The sequence below is a fragment of the Chrysemys picta genome, chromosome 2 (genome assembly GCF_011386835.1).
Source record: "Chrysemys picta bellii isolate R12L10 chromosome 2, ASM1138683v2, whole genome shotgun sequence".
NCBI classification, from domain to species: domain Eukaryota; kingdom Metazoa; phylum Chordata; order Testudines; family Emydidae; genus Chrysemys; species Chrysemys picta.
Window position 1 is genome coordinate 162352338 of NC_088792.1, and position 19868 is coordinate 162372205.

General features: G+C 46.7%; 1 protein-coding gene across 2 annotated transcripts; it reads right to left on the minus strand.

Annotated features, from left to right (window-relative positions):
* Positions 1-1001: 1001 nt before the first annotated feature.
* Positions 1002-18402, minus strand: LOC101934575 (prolactin-releasing peptide receptor-like). Of its 2 annotated transcripts, none has more exons than XM_024108484.3 (3): positions 16810-18402; positions 14500-15420; positions 1002-3103 (listed from the first exon to the last, which is right to left on the minus strand). In XM_024108484.3, the coding sequence occupies exons 2-3, from the start codon at positions 14916-14918 to the stop codon at positions 2470-2472; spliced, it is 1053 nt and encodes a 350-aa protein (XP_023964252.1). In that variant the 5' UTR covers positions 14919-15420; positions 16810-18402; the 3' UTR covers positions 1002-2469. The 2 variants fall into 2 exon arrangements, with proteins under 2 accessions (XP_023964252.1, XP_005286577.1); XM_005286520.5 differs by having other exon boundaries at positions 14500-14943; positions 16810-16944.
* Positions 18403-19868: the final 1466 nt, after the last annotated feature.

A 19868-nucleotide genomic window follows, 5' to 3' on the forward strand; every position in this document is an offset into this window, starting at 1 on the left:
TTATCAAATCAAAATACATGCATACAGTGTAGCCACCACATTGGCTTGGCTTTGTCACATCAAAGCAGTAGAAATCTGCATCTGATCTCCCCAGCCTTCACCCTGAAGTTACACAGAGTGGGGCAACAAGGGGTCGCATTTTGGGACCCTACAGAACACAATCTGGGCAGTGCCCCTAAGGGTGCTGCTACTGAGCTCCCACTGGGCCTGGCGTTGCAGGGGCTAACGTGGTGTCCCTCAACAGGGAGCTCTCTGAGGCCAGTGTATGTCTTTTATGGGTGGTAGGTGATTAACTGTTAGGTAGCTGGGTGACTGGGCAGATTCACAGTGCCCTTTGGCTGGGTGACACGAGTGTCAGCCTGCTGCAGCCCTTTGTCAAAGGGGATTATCAGGGCTGATTCCAGAAAGGAGAGAGGCCACAACGTAACATCACAAAATCCCCATGGTACCAATGTACCTCCCTGCCCCAAAATCCTGTAGCTGCACTAAGGCCTGGAGAGAGGCAATGGGGTGAAGTAGTGAAACCCTTTCCAGGCCAGCTTCTGAATGTGGCTAGGAGCAGAGAGAAGGTGGGAAATCCAGGTCCAGGACCCCTCACTGGGCCCTGGGGTAAAGGCACAGGAAGAGGAGGGGGAAAGAGGGAGAAGGAAATGGAACAGGGACTACATAAGAGGCTTTTCACCCACCCAGCATCTCCTTCCTCACTCATTGCATAGACATTTCCCCATGGCTGAACACTCATATCCCAATGTTGGTTGGGCACGTAACCCTCCTGTGAGATAGGGAAGTCTTATTAGCCACATCTGAGGCCCAGAGAGGTGCAGTGACTAGGCCAAGGCCACAGAGTAGCAAAGCTGGGAACAGAACCCAGGAGTCCTGACTGTTAGTCCTGTTCTATAGCCATTGGGAAACATCCTCCCCTTCCTCCCATATCCAGATCCACTGATGTCTGGATGAAAACAGACCTCTCTTTGATGGAGTCATCATGAGAAAAAAGAATCTCAAGTCTCTGGCACTGCTTTATTAGGCATCAAACACATCGCTCAGCGAACAGCAGGTGAGGGATGAAATCATTAGAATCATGTCAGTTACACGTCACTAGGATCTCACTCACTGCAGTTCTGTTCCCAGCAGGCATCAGGGCTGCAGCATCTGCACTTTGGAAAAGAAAATCGCCTCTAAGCTCAGCATTTGAGAGAGGAATCTTGAAGTTATTCCTTTATATTTTTTGTACTATTACAACAAACCTCATTCTGAGATATGCAAGAAAGAAAGAAAGAGTTTTGTATTAGACACAGGAATGCTTTGACAAGGTTACATTGCAACCCCAAACACTGGTGCATATACTTCACTGTCCCAAGCTTCTGTTTGACTTAAGCAGCCCCTCCCATGGCCAAACAAATCATTCTTCTGTTAAAAATAAAAAATAAAATAATAAAAAGAAAGAGAGAAAGAAAGAAAACTATGCACAATAAGTCAACCTTTCACGCCCGCTGAATGGAGGAGCAGTTCCTATTTAACTCAATCGGGAGAGGTGGGGGTTGTGCACCCATATATGAAGGGCTGAATATGGTGCAGTATTTGTTCACATATACCCACCCTCCCATCACCATTAGACACAAATCCACTTTTCCCCAGGCTATTGCCCTGAAGTCATGCTGCTTTGTGCTGTGATAGTGTCATATCCAACAAGGCAAGCAGGCTGTACAAACATAGGAACTGCCAGACTGGACCAGACCTGAGATCCAGCTAGTCCACAATCTTGTCTGCCACAGTGGACAATACTAGACGCTTCTGAGGAAAGTGTAAACCCCCACAATGGACAGTTATGTAGTACAGTCCCCCTGGGAAAATGTCTTCCTGACCCTCTGCAATTAGTGCTTGGCTTACGCATGACGGTGTGTATCCCTTTGATATTTTGGTCCTGTCTAGTGTTGTGGGTATCCTTATTCTGAAATCTCCTATGTTCTGTACCTCAAAGATGCCTTGTGATGGTGCATTCCCCAGACTGATCGTGCTTTGGGTTAAAAAGCACTTCTGCTTCTTAAAGTTCAGTTCTTGGATGGGTGACATCTGAGGACCATGCAGATGTGGGAGATACCCTGTGCTCTTTCCTCTGAGTGAGTACTGAGCTTCATCACGTTCTAAAGGACATGATACTGCTGGAGCACATGAGGCAGAAATCTGAGGATCCCATGATTTGCACACATTAAAGACCAGGCGGCACTTTTTGCAAGAGCTAGGGAACATTCTACTTCTGTAATTTAAAATCCCAAACTCCCATTGTAATACAGCATCATTCACTTCACGTCCCGGAACTCTGGTGCAATGTGATTGGCTGCTGTTAAACACTTAAATAGTCATAGCCTTCCACCTGCGAGGAGCTGATTCTTGTGTGTATCAGTTTGGGATGCAAAGGGTGAGAGGAATGTGAGACCGTCAGAAAGCAGAGAATCCAGGTTCCGGGCCTCAGAGCATCACACTCACAGCTACGCAGTTATTAGTGGGGATGATTTTCTGCTTGAAGGTGAACATCTTCTTCAGCTCACTGCGGAAGCGGTCATGCAACCAGGCATAGAGGAAGGGGTTGCAGCAGGAGGAGCTCATGGCGAACCAGTGGCAGAGCAGCTGGATGAGCAGGAAGTAGTGCTTGTTGATGAGATTGATGTCTATGTCACGAATTATGTTGAAGACGTGGATGGGGAGCCAGCAGATCCCAAAAGCAGCCACCACCAGCACGATGAGGCGGAAGATCTTCCTCTTCCTCACCCGGTCAAACTCTGCCTGGCTTTGTGTTGGGTGACCGGGCACCACACGGTTCTTCAGCTTGACTGTGATACAGATGTACGAGAGGGAGACAGCTGAGAGGGGCAGGATGTAGGTGATGATCAGGGTGCTATAGGCATAGGCCAGGCGCTCCTTCTCCTCCTCCATCCAGAACTCCTCGCAGATGGCAAAGCCCTCCTTCTGGAACTCCACGTGATACGTGTGGGCGATGGCAGGGGCCACCAGTGCACAGGACAGCAACCAGATTCCACCCACCACATACACACAGGTGGTGACCGAGATGCGCTTCTTCAGCGGGTGCACCGTGGCATAGTACCTGGAAAGAGAGGGAGAGGGAATGAGTGTGGGTGCTTTCTCTTAAATGGCGTTATCCCTGTAGCTCATGTATCTCACCAGTCAGGGCGTGCTCCTGGCGTGTGTGCGTGTATCAAGACTCAAATAAGGCCTCAGCATGTATAGGAAGCATCTCACCCTGAGGGGTCATGAGGGGTCCTCCTGACTGAGCTGGGGGAGGAGTCAAGCTGAGCTCACATTGCTTTTTGAAGAACTTATTGTTTGCACCGAACCTGACAGACATTGAAACTAGCGTTTGGGTCCATGGGTAGAGGATGGTGGAGCTGGAGCAGTAAACAAATGCGCCAGTGACCAACTGCATGAACAGAGTGGTCACTACCAGCTACACAGCCCCCTGCCGAGCTGCCAGAGGGTGAGACTCCTCCACAATGATATATACTGAGTAACGGTTACCTAAATTAGCCGCTAGAGACCGTTTTACATTAACTGCACATGTTCGGCTGCTGTCCTTGTGTTCATGTATTTACAACAGTGGAGATGCTGTTTTAACTGCACTCTCCCTCTGCCCCACCTTTGAAAGCTATGACTGCTCTTCAGGGCCGGCTTTAGGCCGATTCCCCCGCCTAAGAGGGCCCCTCGCCCAGCCGGAGTGCGGTAAGCTCCGCTACCCTGGCCGGAGCCCCCCAACCCCGGCCGGAGCGCGGCAACTCCGCGGCCCCGATCCCCCGGCCTGAGCGCGGCAAATCCCCCGGCCCAGCTCCCCCGGCCGGAGCGCGGGAAGTCCCGCGTCCCCGCTCCCCCGGCCGGAGCGCGGCAAAGTGCTCATTTTCATCCAAGCTCCGGTCCAGGTGTTTCAGTGTCAGGATGGGGTTGAAGTTTCTCCGCAGAGGGCTAAACCCCTCTCCAAGCAGACAGCTAGTGCTATGCATCTCTGAAATCCTCCGGATACGGCTCAAGTGGGCGCCACAGGGTGCCTAGGGCTTGTGCTGGCTCCTCTGCACAGGACGGTGCTTCACCCACAATTAATGCACAGGGAATCCACTCTGTAAGAGAACAAAGAACGCTGCCCCCTATTGAATTGTGGAGTCACTGATGGAAAGATCTCCTCATCTGCTGGTGACTACTACAGAGGACTATCTTTCGGTGTATGGTTTCAGAGGCACAGCGCCCATCATTGTTAATGAATCCTGGGGCGCTGTACCACAAAGTTATGTCTACTGTATATTTGATCAGCTTCATCGACATTACCTGGGTTGGAGGAATGACAGAGGAAAAGGAAAGGCCAGACAGTATTGGATACAGGTATCAAAGGGTACAGAGATGCCCAGGTGGTTTCTCCTATTTACCTCATCCCAGGATACAAGAACAAAAGGGCACTTGCTGAAATTAGAAGGTTAAACATTAAATTACATTTTAAAAAGCATCAAGTTTCTACACTGATGAAAGGAGAGAGTAGTTCATACATTCTGTAGTTAACCTTTGGAACTCACCATCACAGTATATAACTGAGGCAAAGAGTGAGTGCAGTAAGAACAGCATCTGCCAGTTGCACTAGCTAAGGTAAAATTACAAGGACTATCAACCAGGTTTCAGGGTCTAAAGTGATCACTTGATGGTGTAATAAAGCCATTTCCTGCCATAATCAGGGCTGGCGCAACCCATTAGGCGACCTAGGCAGTCGCCTAGGGCACTACAATTTGGGGGGCGGCGACCGCGGCGGTATTTCGGCGGCGGGACCTTCTGCCACCTCTGTGGGGGGCGGCAGTTCAGGGCGGGACCTTCCGCCGCCTAGGGCGGCAGAAAAGCTGGCAGCGCTCCTGGCCATAATGTATATATATAGTACTGCTCAGTTGGGGAGAACTACATCTCCTGACGCATCCAGCACTGACAACCATCAGAGACAAGCTATCAGACTCAGTGGGCTCTTGCTCTGTTCTAGTCCTACCCTAGTGCCACTAGTTACAATCCCTAAAGCTTCTGGTAGTCCTTAATCGATACAACTCCACATAACCAAGGGGAATCAGCAGCCGTCAGCTCAGCAGCAGCAGCAGCAAATTCCAGGGCCAAGCACAAAAGCTACAAAAGAGGTTTTCCCCTCAGTTGCAAAGCTGTCATTTTCGAGTTAGTCAAACATTTAATGGCTGCTTTTTCTTATTTCATTAACATTACATTTCTATTGCATTAAATTAAGCAAAAAGGCCTGACGTGAGGTGCCAAATCTGCAGGAAATGATACCCTTCCAGCGCAGAAAAGCCTCTAGTCCCTAAGAGCTGTAATTATCCCAGCAGAGACACAGGCACAGAATTAACCCCTAGGAACAGCTTTTATCGTGGAAGAATGAAATAATAGAGGCTTTTATTTTCCCCACCCTGAGGCCTTGTGTTAAACAGTGGGTGCCTTCAGTTGTCTCCAGAAACACCCGGCCTATCAGAAGGCTCCTGATCAACCTCCCAAGCAGCCCTTTGTATGAAGTTACTCTGAATTATACTTGGGAGCTTCAGGCAGCATTTTTAAAAAGACTAAAAACAAAAAAAATCACCTAATTAATCTCTTTTCTCCTCCTTCACTATGTGCATTGTACTCATTTCCTCACTATTTCTTATGATCAAAGACTCGTAAGAGCTAAGCCTCCTGCCAGCCATTTTAAGTGAATAAAATGTGGTTTTATGTAGCACCTTTCACATACTGGGTGTTCTACCTTCAGCACTAACTCACACTCAGCTCTCCCCCTCAACCCTCTGACTGTCTGTCTATGTAGGTATCCGTACCTCCCTCTTCACCTTGATGTTTGAACCTATGTAACTGATTGACATTCACATCCAGGAAAAAGCAACAGAGAGTCCTGTGGCACCTTTAAGACTAACAGATGTATTGGAGCATAAACTTTCGTGGGTGAATGCCCACTTCGTCGGATGCAAGGAAAGCATCTCTATTCAGGATAGCCCTTAAGCATGTGCTGAACTTTAAACGTGCTTAAGTCCTATTGAAGTCAATGAGACTTAAGCCCGTGCTCAAATTTCAGCACATGGTTATGTGGTGTCTTGTTTCAGGGCTAGATAAGGTGACCAGATAGCAAGGGTGAAAAATCAGGACGGGGTGGGAGAAGGGGAGAATAGGCACCTATATAAGAAAAAGGCCCAAATATCAGGACTGTCCCTATAAAATTGGGACATTTGGTCACCCTGGGGCCAGAGAGAATTTTGGTTGAAATTATCTAGCTGTGTCCCAGCCTACATTCCAGCTAGTAATAAATGCCCCAGTTAGATATTATTCAAATTATCTCTATTTTTATTATGACCTTCTTATCCCTTTACTTGTATTTTATGATTAGATTGCACAAAACATTCAAGATTATAATGGAAAATAGGGACTGGAAAGGAGCATCTGAAATTAAACAAACCCTCAGCAGAAGAAGTTTGCATAGCAATTGAACTGATTTCTCTGACATGAACATCCCAAAAGCAGGATTCTGATCAATCTGTGCTATCATATGAGTGGGATAGCCATATACAGAGCTAAATTCAGGCTGGACCTAGGCTTATAAAAGATGTGTGCTCCCGCTTAACTTTACACACGAGTAGCTCATTGAGATGAAGCACACGCCTGTCTTTGCAGGATCAGAACCTTACTCCTGATTTCTTTCTCAGGGGTGCAAGGGAATTCCTTAATTCTAGTATAAATGGGACCTTTGAACTGAACATTACCTGACCATTGCATTGCATTGGCAAAGGTGATACTTTGAAACAAAATTTGAAGGTTCTGTTACTTGCCCCATTCACAGAGTAAATATTTTAAGGCCATTTCATTCTGGATGCTGTTGGGCTGCGATATGACCGTTTCTCACAGAACGTATATATCTCTTTAGGGATGTAAGGGTGAGAAATTCCTGCACCACCTAAGTCCTACTTATTTTGAGGACTCATGTGGAACTGGGGTGGTGAATAGGCTGTGTGCTGCCTCTTTGCACACAGGAGAATGTCATCCTATCTGAAAGAGTCCCTTGGAAAAGGGCAGCTAAGTGTTCTAGCTAAATCCTTCTGATCTGCTATAATTTCCTAACCAAACCTTTGAATTTAAGGGTACTGACCAGTTTCGTAATTCCTGGGAAGGTGCCTGAACTCCAAAGACTGGATGGAGAAAAATTAACACAGAGGCCTGGTTTGATTGAATAATATGAGCCTGATTCACCACTCCACTCCACTCCATTAGCTTCACCCTGGCATGACTCATTTGGAGTTAGTGAAGTAACACTGGCATGAAACATGTATAAGAGAGTGGTGAATCAGGCCTTACGTTGATAAATAATATGCAGCCAAGAAGACTTATGGTGATGGGAGCTTGAGAAACATCTAAGATGACAGACAGAAACAGAGAGATATTTTCAGTGATGACATTTTCCATTCCAAGCTAGTGGTGCCTTCTGTACCTTGCAATGTACCACAGAATCACCCACTAATGCTGCTTTAGGGAAGGAAAGGGAGTAGTTAAAAGTAGGGCTCCCTGAACATGTAGCCCTAAGTGTGCAGTTATAAAGGGGGTTATGAATGCTGCTGCTCCTTTCGTCTAGATTCTCCTTGAACATGGAGGAACAGACCAATCCTAAATGCAAAGAGAGTTACAGAAATTCAAGATGGGAAAGCCTTACTGGGACATAACTAGTCCAGCCCCCCCATCAGAAAATGCAGGATCAGACCAAACAGCACAGTTACCAAGTATATTTAAGTCTCACGTAACCAGATTTCCAACACTCCCCTTGGCAGGTCATCCTACATCCTAAGAGATCTCACTGTCAGAAAGTTCTTTCCTGCTAGTCCAGCCTAAATCTTCTCTTTGTTCGTCTAATCTGCTTTGCCTCCGTTGCACCTGTTTTGTTCTGCCAGCATCTGAGTCATGTTTGCATTAAAAATGCTCCTTGTATCTGGGGCTTAGTTTTGGAATCCGCCTATTTCTTTCTATTCCCCACTGGGACTGCAGCCTTCCCTACAAAAGTGACATCGCCATGGAAACACAATGTTCCAAAGCCCAAAAAAAGAAGCCCCAACCCCGATCCCATGTCTGTCTCCGTTTAGGAAGGGATCGTGCCTGCCATTTGGGGGTCAGAACAATTTGTCTGGCACAGATTTGTATAGCAAGGTATTAATAACCTGGAACTTGCAGAAATGATACCTAGTGCTCTACAGAACCAGCAGTCAAGGACATCATTATTTAGTGGCATTGAAATCGGAACAAGAGCAATAGAAAGTTCACTCCCAAACTAAACACACACATTTCTAGTCCCATGCTGGCTGCTTAGCCCTCCTGGTCAGGTGAAGGGATGTGAAATTAGCTTATTTTGCAACACAGCTGGCTACAAGTTGCAAGCATGAGGAACACTTTATGATTTCTGCCTATAGGGAAAGAAGCATGGGGCACAAATATGCCTCACACAAAGAGAAGGAGATTGAGTAGCATATTCCTGTTGTGTTTGCTTCACAATTTGGAACCTTCTGGCGTGATGACACTGGTTTAATCTTCACCGTACCATGGCATTTCTCCAGCCCTGATGAGTGCCAAAGCCACAGGACTTCAATACAAAGTGCAGAAGGAGGAAAGGAAATGGAATTGCTATTTGCAGTGATCTAGGCTCTGTCATTGGCTCAATCTGTCACACCCAGTGTTTGCAGCAGCTCCAAGAAAGTAAGAAGCTTGGTACTGGATTTACAAAGTCTTGTCTGGGCACAGTAGAGATGTTTGATCATGTCACTATCATGCCATAAGCCGCACTGTCACATAGACTTCCCACTTTTACAGCAAGCAACAGCACTGAGGGAAAAGACACCTTGTAATGCAGAGTTTGATGTATGTGTAGTGGGCTCTGCAGTGACTTCATGTCAATGCCCTCAATAACAAGCTCTTCTCCCAACCAGGTCAGAAGCTTGCTACAGCCCAAACCAAAGACAACGGAAAAGAACAAAAGATTATGGTTCAAATCCCAGTCCTGGCACAAGGGAAAATGGGCTGTTTCTTTCTCATCCTAGATCCTAGTTGTACCCATATAGCTATAGTGCACAGCTGGTATTTTCTGCTCAACAGAAACCTGGTGCTGGAAAAGCAGCGGGTGCTCAGCTCAGCAATGAGGTGCAGTGACAGAGCTGGGTGTGTGCGGAGTGGGTCAGGATTGAGCTTCTCTCCTGAATGAGTCTCTATTTGCCAGGCAGTGGACTGGAGAGCTGTGCAAAGAGCGGTTTAGCAAATAGTGAATGAACAAATCACGGGGAAGCATGGAGATACTGCCTGGCTTTCTCCTGAGACTAGTCTTGTTGCATCCCTCTGAGGAGGATTAATTTCCATTTGCCCTGATGCCTGCTTTATAATCTCCTTGTTGATACGATCAGTTATTACTGCTGTTTGTGTAGTGCAGACAATGTGCTCAGCACCGTACGAGACACACAGAGGAGGACATATGTAGTCTCCTGCGCGTACACACAGTTGAATAAACATGCCGGAGATTATTCAGTGAATGTAAAAATCTCAGGCCAGATCCTCAGCTGGTATAAATTGACCTAACTCCACTGATTTCACTGGAGCAACATGGATTACAGCAGCCGAGGCTCTGGCCCTAACTGTCTCACTTTAAATCTACGCCACAGAAAAGGCGTGTTCTTAAATTGGGTTAGCTAATGTGAGCTGAAGTAGCAGTGAAGACACAGCAACTCGGCTTTTAGCTTGGGTTAGCAGCTCGAGTGGAAGCCTATAGCAGGGGTAGGCAACCTATGGCACGCGTGCGAGCTGATTTTCAGTGGCACTCACGCTGCCCGGGTCCTGGCCACCAGTCCGGGGGGCTCTGCATTTTAATTTAATTTTGAATGAAACTTCTTAAACATCTTAAAAAACCTTATTTAATTTACATACAATAGTTTAGTTATATATTATAGACTTATAGAAAGAGACCTTCTAAAAATGTTAAAATGTATGACTGGCACACGAAACCTTAAATTAGAGTGAATAAATGAAGACTTGGCACACTGCTTCTGAAAGGTTGTCAACCCCTGGCCTATAGGGTTGAACTTGTGCTGCTAACTCGAGTTGCAGTGTCTTCACTGTTATTATAACCTGAGTTAGCTAAGGCAAGTTACGACCATAACCTTTATTTGCAGTGTAGACATACCCAACGTTACTCTCTCCAGTTGGTCTTTTCACTGCAGCAGCACAGACCTGTTCGTTTCCAGTGTGGGCATGAGGCACTACTCCACTGTCAGTCAGTCTGTAACACCGAGTCTGGGGGCCCTTTCACTTACACTAGTGTCACTCCTCTGATGGCAGTGAAGTTACTGAAGATCTACAGTGGTATAAATATGGATTGGTTTTCCTTTGACACCCATCACCACCTCACATACCTTAATGAACAGTCTTACGACGCCCCTTTGGGGGAACAAAGTGTTGTTACTTCCTTTTACAGAGGGGAAACCGAGGCACAGGCAGAGTAAGTGACTTGCCTCAGGTGACACACAGAATTGCAGCAGAGCCAGAACTGCAGCCAGATCTCCTAAGTCTCAGTCCTATGACTTAAACCCAAGCCCCTCCTACTACAGTTAACTACGAAAAGGAGCAATCCTGCACCGTGCAGCGGAAGCTGGACCTACTAGGCTATTGGCAACTCTAGTTTCTAGGGTTATGTACTAGAATTCAGAGCAATAGAAGCTGTCATCTGCAGGAGATGATGGTCTGAGTTGTTCAAATGTTCAGTCTTTGGTGGCCTGGATGTGCACTAGTGCTAGATTTGATGCTGAATGACCGCTAGCACTGTGTTTGGTGTGTCAGATTCTCATGGGAAGTCTGCCTGGGAACTGTCAGGAGTGAGAGCTGATTTGCTTTGGTGAGCAGAAAACATCTGAAGAGCTGGATGGCTGACGTTTATTAATCTTGCCCTGAGGGGACTCCAGACAGCATGGATTGTAAGTGAGGTAATTGACAGGCACCAAAAGAAAAGCACTTGAAAATGAAGAGAAGCCTCAAGAAATTGAGCTGGGTTAGAAGAAAGTGACCAATGGGAATCTAATTCCAGGTGCTTGCTTCATCTGGGCTTGATTGTGCTACTCAATGCCTCTCAAGATCAAGCTATTAGAGAGCAAGAAACAACTGACCCAACCTAGGGCCAAAGCCTGAGGTTCTTACTCAGTCCTCATTCAGGCAAGCCTCCCATTAACTTCTGTGGGAGTAAAAACTGAGGAAGGGCCTGTGAATTTGGTTTATACACATTAAGGGCCAGATTCTCAAAAGTGCCCAGCAGCTCCCATACCTCTCAATGGAAAACCCATCCACTTCCTTTAGATGCCTGAACAGGTGGTGACCTCTGCTGAAAATCTGGCCCTAATCAGGGCCAGCTCCAGGCACCAGACGAGAAAGCACGTGCCTGGGGCAGCACATTGTAAGGGGAGGCATTCCAGCCAATCTTGGGGCGGCCAGCCCAACCCTGCAGGGGCATGGACCCTGGTCCGGGGCGGGCAGGAACTAGCGATCCCCACCACTCATCGTGCCGCTGGGCTCCCCGGGACGTACCACTCCCTGGCGCCTGCACCGGCCTCCGCCTCCCGTGCTGCTCTGAGCCCGGCCCGGCCGAGCCGCCTTTAAAGGAGCGGCTGAGCCAGCACCTCCTGCAGCCCCCGGGCACCAGAAGGAGGGAGGGTTCTGCGGCAGCCTGGCGGGCAACGGAGGCAGGGAGGAAGGGTTCTGTGGCGGCCGGCGGGCAGTCGAGGCAGGGAGGGAGGGTTCTGCGGCGGCCTGGTGGGCAGTGGTGGCAGGGAGGGAGGGAGGGAGGGTTCTGTGGCGGCCTGGTGGGTAGTGGAGGCAGGGAGAGAGGGTTCTGCGGCGGCCCAGTGAGCACTGGTGGCAGGGACGGTTCTGCGGCGGCCTGGCGGGCACCGGAGGGAGGGAGGGCTCTGCGGCGGCCCGACGGACAGCGGAGGGGCGGGCCCCACTGATCCCAGCGCCGTTTGCACTGTGCCGAGCCCCGCTACAATGCGGGCCCCGCGCAGAGGTTGCAGACCCCAGCCAGCGCTACCTGTGTTGGCCCCCTCGGAGCCTGCCCAGCTGGGAGAGGCACCCCAAGGCCGGAGGGGGGAGCCCCTCTCGCCCAGCTGCGAGCGGGCTGCAGCGCCTGGCTGCCCACGGGCGGAGGGAGCGGGCGGGTACTGCCCTTCACCCCCCTGCGAGCCGCCTTGACCGCTCTCCACGCGCTCCCTGCGGCTGCCATTTTTTTCTTATTTTTTTTGCTTCAGCAGTCCGGCCGCCTTTCTTTTTTTTGCCTGGGGCGGCAAAAAAGCTAGAGCCGGTCCTGGCCCTAATGGCCTGATCCTATGCAGTGCTGAGCACCCTTTAATCCCATCTTGTGGGAGAAGAAACCCGCAGTACTGGTCCAGATCCCTGTGGGCAAGAGTAGGTCCCTCCTTTTCACACCTGGGCGGTGGAGGGGAGAAAATAAGGAGCTTACTCCTTTTTGCAGCCTTCTTCAGGGAAACACAGCCCCGGAACACAGGGGAATGCCGGGGCTACTACTGAGTTGCTCCCCATTGGTTGCCCTGGTGTTACACAACTTTCAATCCCCCTTCCCAGCCTCAATCCCTAGAGCTTGGAGTCAGGCCAAGGAGGGGCCCTGAAGGAATGTATTGATCCTTTAAATGATCTCAGCGGGATATGCTGAGCCAATGGGGCTGCAAGTTAACATGTGTGAGCAGAACTGACCACGAGAACTGTAGGAAACAGCTGCAGCAAAGGAAATGGAGGGAAATAATAAGAGGGAGGGAAATTAATATTCATTCCGACTGAGACACAGGAACTCCTGGCTGTGTCTGTAATAATGTCTCTAGCACCTCTCATTCACGGATGCCCAAATGCTTTACAAACACTAAGCCTCTCACCCTGGATAGTGTATTCCCATTATACAAAACAATTTAGAATCAGATTTCCAGAAGAGCCCAGTTCCCACTTAGACACCTGTAAGTGGCAAGGCTTACAAAAGAGCTGAGAACTACAGCTGGTTGGAAGAACTTCAGTGGAACTGCCTTGCAAAATGCAGTTGTCTCAAAATCAAAACCATGTTGTATGCACCAAAATTTAGTTTGGGGGAAACAAATCCCGGCAATGAAAACCAACCATTTTGATTTTGCATTTTTGAAACAACTTTTTGCTTTGAATTTCTTTTTATTTGTATTATATTATATATTGTAACATAAAATAATAGAGTCAAAATTGACACCAAACATTTTGATTGCTCTGAAACTTTTTTTTTCTGGAATTTTCCTTCTTAGAGCATTTTGAAATTTGCAAGTTTTCTTCCGATTTGAAACGGAGCTAAGATTTAGACATCTCAGAATCCTTCTTGAAACAGAATTCCTGTCCTGGCATAGCTCTACTCAACATGCCGAGGGCTGAGCTCTTTTAGTACCTGGACGTAAGTGTTGCAGAGGGAGCTGAGGGTTCTTTTAAAAATCTGTCTCCAGCGGTGGATGCTAAATGTTTGCAAATCTGTTCCTGAGCTCTACTGAAAGTCTGATCCTCTGATTTGCCCACAGTCTCTCACAAGTCAGTAACAGATCCTAGAGGTGTCAATAGGTACATTAGATAAACACCATTCAAATACATTAATAAAACAAAATCAATCAGGCCCTTCACCACTCTGTGCCTCAGTTTCCCCAATCTGTAAAATCATGACTATCCTCATTAGGGTGCTGTGAGGGTTATCATATTAACATGCATCCGAAGAAGTGGGCTGTAGTCCACGAAAGCTTATGCTCTAATAAATTTGTTAGTCTCTAAGGTGCCACAAGTACTCCTGTTCTTCTTTTTGCATATTAACATTTGTACATTTGAAGATGCAAAGTGTGATGTAAGGGAAAGTAATAAGATTTATAATTAATTACTGAAATAATTAAAATTTCAGTTCCCCCTCGTCTCCAAAGTGATCCTTTTTCTGTGCCAAAACCTGGACATTTTTTACACTTGGAATTTCATTTTGCTGAAATTCATTTTTCACAGTGAATCATGCAAAACTGCAAAGCGTCACATGCTCCAATGCAATAAAAAGCCACCACTCGGCAAATACTTGTTTAATGAAAAGCTAAATTCTGCGGCTGCAAGATGGGCTGCAGTGAAATTGCAAAGATTTCTTAGTGATATTTCATGAAAAGATTTTGCTATTTTGAGGCCAAAAAATTACTAAATAACTCCCTCGCCCACGTGAAAAAAAAAGGAAAATAATTATTTCCAAAGGCTAGGAACTACAAAAACCACGAGGAGTCCTTGTGGCACCTTAGAGACTAACAACTTTATTTGGGCATAAAATAAATGTGTTAGTCTCTAAGGTGCCACAAAGCCTCCTCGTTGTTTTTGCCTATACAGACTAACACGGCTACCCCTCTGAAACCTAGGAACTACAGTTACCTGTCTACAGCAATAGCTGTGAGGGTGAAGACGGACACATAGACTGTCATAGGCTGCATCAGGAACACGAAGTAACACAAGAATTTCCCGAAGATCCAGCCCTGTGGGTTGAAGGCGTAGGCCAGGGTAAAAGGAACACACGTTGCACACATCAGCATATCTGAGAAAGCCAAGTTCCCGATGAAGAAGTTGGTGACATTGTGCATCTTTTTGGTCCTACAGATGACGTAGAGGAGAAGATAGTTGCCGAAGATGCCGATCAGCACCACCAGGGTGTAGCAGGGGATGATGAGGGGCTTGAAGGACTGGATCAACTGGACTCCCGTAAACTGAGAGCTGGAATTGGAGCTGTTCTTGAGGATGATCTCGTTGATGCTGTCATTGGTCGGGAGCCTGTCCCAATTCCCAATTGGTTCCATGAGTCAAAGGCAACTGAGATGCAAGCTTAGACAAGAGCAGAAGGGGTCAGCATTAGTGACCTTAATTACAGGGTCATAACCATGACTCCATTCATTTGCAGTTCATGGACACAGTTAGCAACCCTTGTATGCACCATTTAATTGCCATTGAATCCTTCTGTGGGCATCTCTTTTGGTTGGAGCAGGAAACAATCCCTGAGAGGTAAAATGTGACCTGTTAACCTAATTCAGTCTCTCAGCTATGCAGAGAGTTTCCATCTATGTTTGAGTATCCCTGTGTGAACAGTTATTTATGACTGTCTATGTGCTGATACTCCTCTCTGTTCTGTAATTCACGGGTCACAGCCTGAGAGTTGAATTGAAATGTCAGTTCCCCTCAGTCCTGTCCCTTTAGCCTCCTCATAATCTGACTTCTTTGTCTCAAACTTCCTCAGAATATTCCCCCCGTTTAATTTTCCTGGCTTGACTGGAAGGTCTGGGAAGGGTTTTGTTCTACAGATTCCTGGGAAAAAAAGATGGGAAAATGGAGGTTTAGAAGAGGAGGGATTCAGATAAACAGCTCTCCGCTGATAAAGGGGACAATTCCAAGAAGAGAGGGCCAGACCCCAAATTTAGGATTTGAAAGAAAGACAGAAATCGGTGGACATAGAATTAGATTCAGTCTTGGAATACAAATCCCTCCAAGTCACCCCCACCATTCATGTCCCTTCTTATCCTTGTCTGTCAGGGAGTTTTGGCTGGCCAGTCACAACCACAAGGACAGAGCACTCATGCTGGTGAAGTTGATGCCATGAGAACTTCTGCTGTACATCATTCAAGAGCGTATACAACTCATTTCCCCATAAGTAGAAGATAATGAACGGATTCCTGCTGTTATTCAGAATGAGTACACACAGGTGCATTCCACATCCAGCAGGTTTTATTATGTTCTTAAAATATATATTTTCCCACAAAGCATTGTGAGTTGCCGCTCAAATTATTTTTCAGTCTGACCTGAAAAACATTATTCTAGTGCCTAATCTCCCATTCGTCTATGGAAGAGGGTTAGTGAGCTTTTTAGTAAAGTAGCCCTTTTCTCCTTTCCTGAACCCCTTCATTTCTGTCTTTGTCAGCTCTGTAAACTCCTACGGCAAAGTCTTTATCTAATTTAATAGAACAAAAATCACACTTTCTATAGATATTTAGAAAACATCTTACAGGACTGAATAAATAATTCTATCCCTGCTCTCGAAAGGGTGGGTCAAAAAACCTATAGAAAGCTTAGCAGACTCTGTTAAATCTATATTTTTAGATTAATTTTTATTGAGCCCCGTTGGTTTTATCCTTATTCAACTGTATAGAACTTTTCCATACAGGGAGCATTTTGAGACACTGTTCATATGGAAGATGCTTTCAAAATAAACAATATATTATTAAAGGCAATTTCAAAGTATTATTTCTGTGGAATCAAAGCAAAGTAATACATTTTATATCACTCAAACCTTTCCATTCTGCTCCCAAATGAGCTTCCAAATGTGAACTGTAGAAAGAAGCTAGCTGTCTCAACAACACGATGAATGTAAAATCCTCCTGTACGTTATTCTGTATAGGAGTCCTTGCTTCTTCTGAAATGATATACTAAACAGCAAAATAATTCCATCTCAGCTGTCTACACTTTCAGTGCGCTAAGGGCATTTTTACAATGAGACATCAGTGGTCAGGAATTAAGTAACTTCTACAATGCAGTAGCATCTAACTACAGAACCATTCCAACCGGGTAGGTACATTTCTTGCTCACTAGTTGGTTATGCATACAGTACATTTAAAAGAAAAAGAAAAATCTGATTCTCCATTTGGGCTGAATATTCCATCTGTAAGTGCAAACAACAGAACTATTGCATTCTCTACTGACCTGGTGCAGAGGAAAGTCAGGGTGGAAAGGCACTCAGGAACTGTGTTAATTCCAGGAGGGGTTTGTGTGTCAGAGAGAGGAAGAGAATTCAGACTGCTCTCTGATCCTTTGAGGCTCTGTATTCCAACTATGCTCATAGCTGTGTGCTGAACTTACGGAGATCCATGCTTCCAACCCTCTCACTCCCCCCACTGGCTGCTGCCTCTCTCTGCTCCTTCCTGTAACCGCAATGAGGATAGCAAGCTTGATTCTCTTCTGGCACAACTGTCAAATTAGCAGTAACTTCTTTGAAGCCGGAGGAGGAGAAAATTCCAGGCTGGAGCCCTCAGCCCAGAGATGTCAAAGGCCCTTTTTGCTTACATCTCAATGGCCCTTCTCTACAGTCCTTAATTTGTGCTAGGGCTCACTAGGGCTGAGCCCCAGTACCTTGAGGCTTGGCAGTTCGTAGCCCCAGAACCTCTGGGCTTGGCAGTTTGTAGCCCCAGCATCTCTGGGCTTGGCAGTTCGTAGCCCCAGAACCTCTGGGCTTGGCAGTTCGTAGCAGTTTTGAAAGTAAAAATTACTTGAGCCCCAGCACCTGATTGCTTGAGGCCTGGACCTCTGTCATTATAAATTAAGCACTGCTTCTCTGTAATATCTATGAAAGAACAGTGAAGTGCTGAACAAGCTCCAGGTGGAAAGTCAAAGGTTGAAAGTGCAGCTAAGAGACAACCCCTGTTTCTAGACGGTATCGTAACCTTTGGCGGCATAGTTCAAAGCCCTCATCAGTCCAATACAAGCCGATAAAATAAGTACAACTGATGTTTAATCTCACTGGCATGCGCTTTTTGCAAGAGTCAGAGTGTTAAATCCAGCTATCACGTTCCACCCAAGAGGTGGCTACATTTCAGCAGTGGATGAAAGGATCCCTGTGTACGAGGATTCTCTGTGAGGAAGGATGTTATCCAGTTGGTGATCCCTCGAGGTCAAGGATGATCTTTCACAGCTTTTATTTTTCATGGGTCCTTTGGTGGCTGAGGAGTCCGATCCTTGAGCCACAGGCTCGTTGGCAGACATTGCAGGTGGTGTTGGAAGACAGGGTTGGGCCGTAATTGCTGCATGATAGTTGTCAGTCCTTCCTTTTCTGATGTTTTTCTGCAACAAGGACAAGGCGATTTTCCTCAGAAGTGGACGTTCCCTCTCTGACAAGACTTTGCCAGTTATCCCTATCCTGGGCTGCTGTCTCCCAGTGTGTGGTGTCGATGCTACATCTCTTGATGTTTATCTTGAGAGTGTCTTTAAAGCGTTTCTTTTGGCCTCCCTGTTTCCTTTCTCCTTTGGTGAGTTGGGCGTACAGCAGTTGTTGTGGTAAGCGTATGTCAGGCATGCGCACACAGTGCCCACTCCACCTCAGCTGGTGCTGGATAATCATGCCCTCAACACTGAAGAGGTTTGCTTCTGTGAGGACACTGCCTCTTTATAATAACTATTTTCTTACAATGCATCTCCTTTTCCATTGCTTGTTTAATTCAGGGGTATTCATTAACAGCTGTTTGAATTCCTGATCAACAAAGCTAAAGAGACTACAGAACCTTCTACTAAATTCATTCCCAGTTCATCTGAGCCATCATGAAATTTTATGTAAACCTCAATAATGAGCCACTTGTATTAAAAAAAGAACACAACATCTGTCCTTTACTGTGATCAGTTTTAATTGCTTTCAGCAGGCATTATTTGATTGTCACAATTCTGGGCACCTGCATCTGTATTCCTCGTCCACCCTCAGACTTCCAGCTCCCCAGCCATCTCCTCTCTTGGGCGGAGACATGCATCCCTTTCTCTTCTGATCAGGCTATTTCCAGGCTGCACAGTTCCCTGCCTCCACTGTGAATTTCCCAGCAAAATCAGACTGCCTCAGCAGGCCTGCTTTACTTTACCGTCTCTGAGGAGAAAACAGTGAAATTGCCACAGTGAAGTTACCACACAGATCTTTCTAAGCAAGCACATTTATTCTCAAGGGAAAAGCAGTACAGAGAAAACATATCCAAGCAATAAAAGAAGCTACACCCATGCTAATACCTGAGACCACCCCAACTCCAACAAAGGTTCTGGCTGGTGAACAGTCCTTCAAATCCCCCCATGGGGGTTGTCTGTGGTCACAAGTTCAGAACAAGCACCCCATGAATTTGAGAATTACTTTTTTATGTCATTCGTTCAAAAAGAGTCCTACCCCAGTGGGACACACAGCCTTTCATCTCTAGTTCTCCTTATTAATTCTGGAAGTGGGCTCTGCCTGACGCTCACTCGGAGACCCACAACTGTGCAGAATCCACCGACTCACTGGGGAAGCTGAAGCTAGCCTGAGAGAAATATCTAAAGCGTCTTTTATGTTAAATAGAGTATCATCAGCATTAAACTTGTGTTTGAACTTCCTGCTCATGTGAAAATGTGCTTTAATTTATTCACCATCAAATGTCTTTAAACCACTGGGTTATTCATTAAAAAAGAGATACCATTTACTGCCTGCTGTCTTGTACATATAACTTTGTGAAGTGCTCTGGGGTTACTCTTTGCATGAAAGATACACTACAGAATAAAGTGGTTATATTAATTTCACCTCTCACCAAACCCAAACATCTCTAGTGTTACTAATAGTTTACAGCGCATGCTTAGATAGCACTACTCTTCCTAAAGCCCTTTACAAGCCCAGACTGAAAACAGTAGGGTTACCATTCGTCCGGATTTACCCGGACATGTCCTCCTTTTTGTTCTAAAAATAGCGTCCGGGGGAAATTTGTAAAGCACTCAAAATGTCCGGGATTTCCCCCCTTCCCCGGCAGAGCAGAGCGAGCAGCTGGGAGGGCTGCAGGAAAGTCCCGGGCTGGACTCCGGAGCAGCTGTAGAGGAGCCGGATCCGCCCTGCATTCTGAGCCGGCAGCTCTCCCCTGCAGCCCGGTCCAGCAGCACTGTGCAGGGCCAGGGACCGGGTTTTGTTGTGCTGGGGAGCTCAGCCACGTGTCCGGCTCGGCTCGCACAGAGCCCAACACCCTGTTCTGAGCAGCAGGGTAAGGGGGCCAGGG

What these genes read in the sequence shown, in the direction of transcription:
- LOC101934575 (XM_024108484.3), bottom strand. Translation starts at nt 14,918, where the DNA reads ATGGAACCAATTGGGAATTGGGACAGGCTCCCGACCAATGACAGCATC. An exon ending in ACAGCTATTGCTGTAGACAG is followed by an intron (nt 3,104 to 14,499) that starts GTAACTGTAGTT and finishes CTCTCTTTCCAG; the next exon opens with GTACTATGCCACGGTGCACC.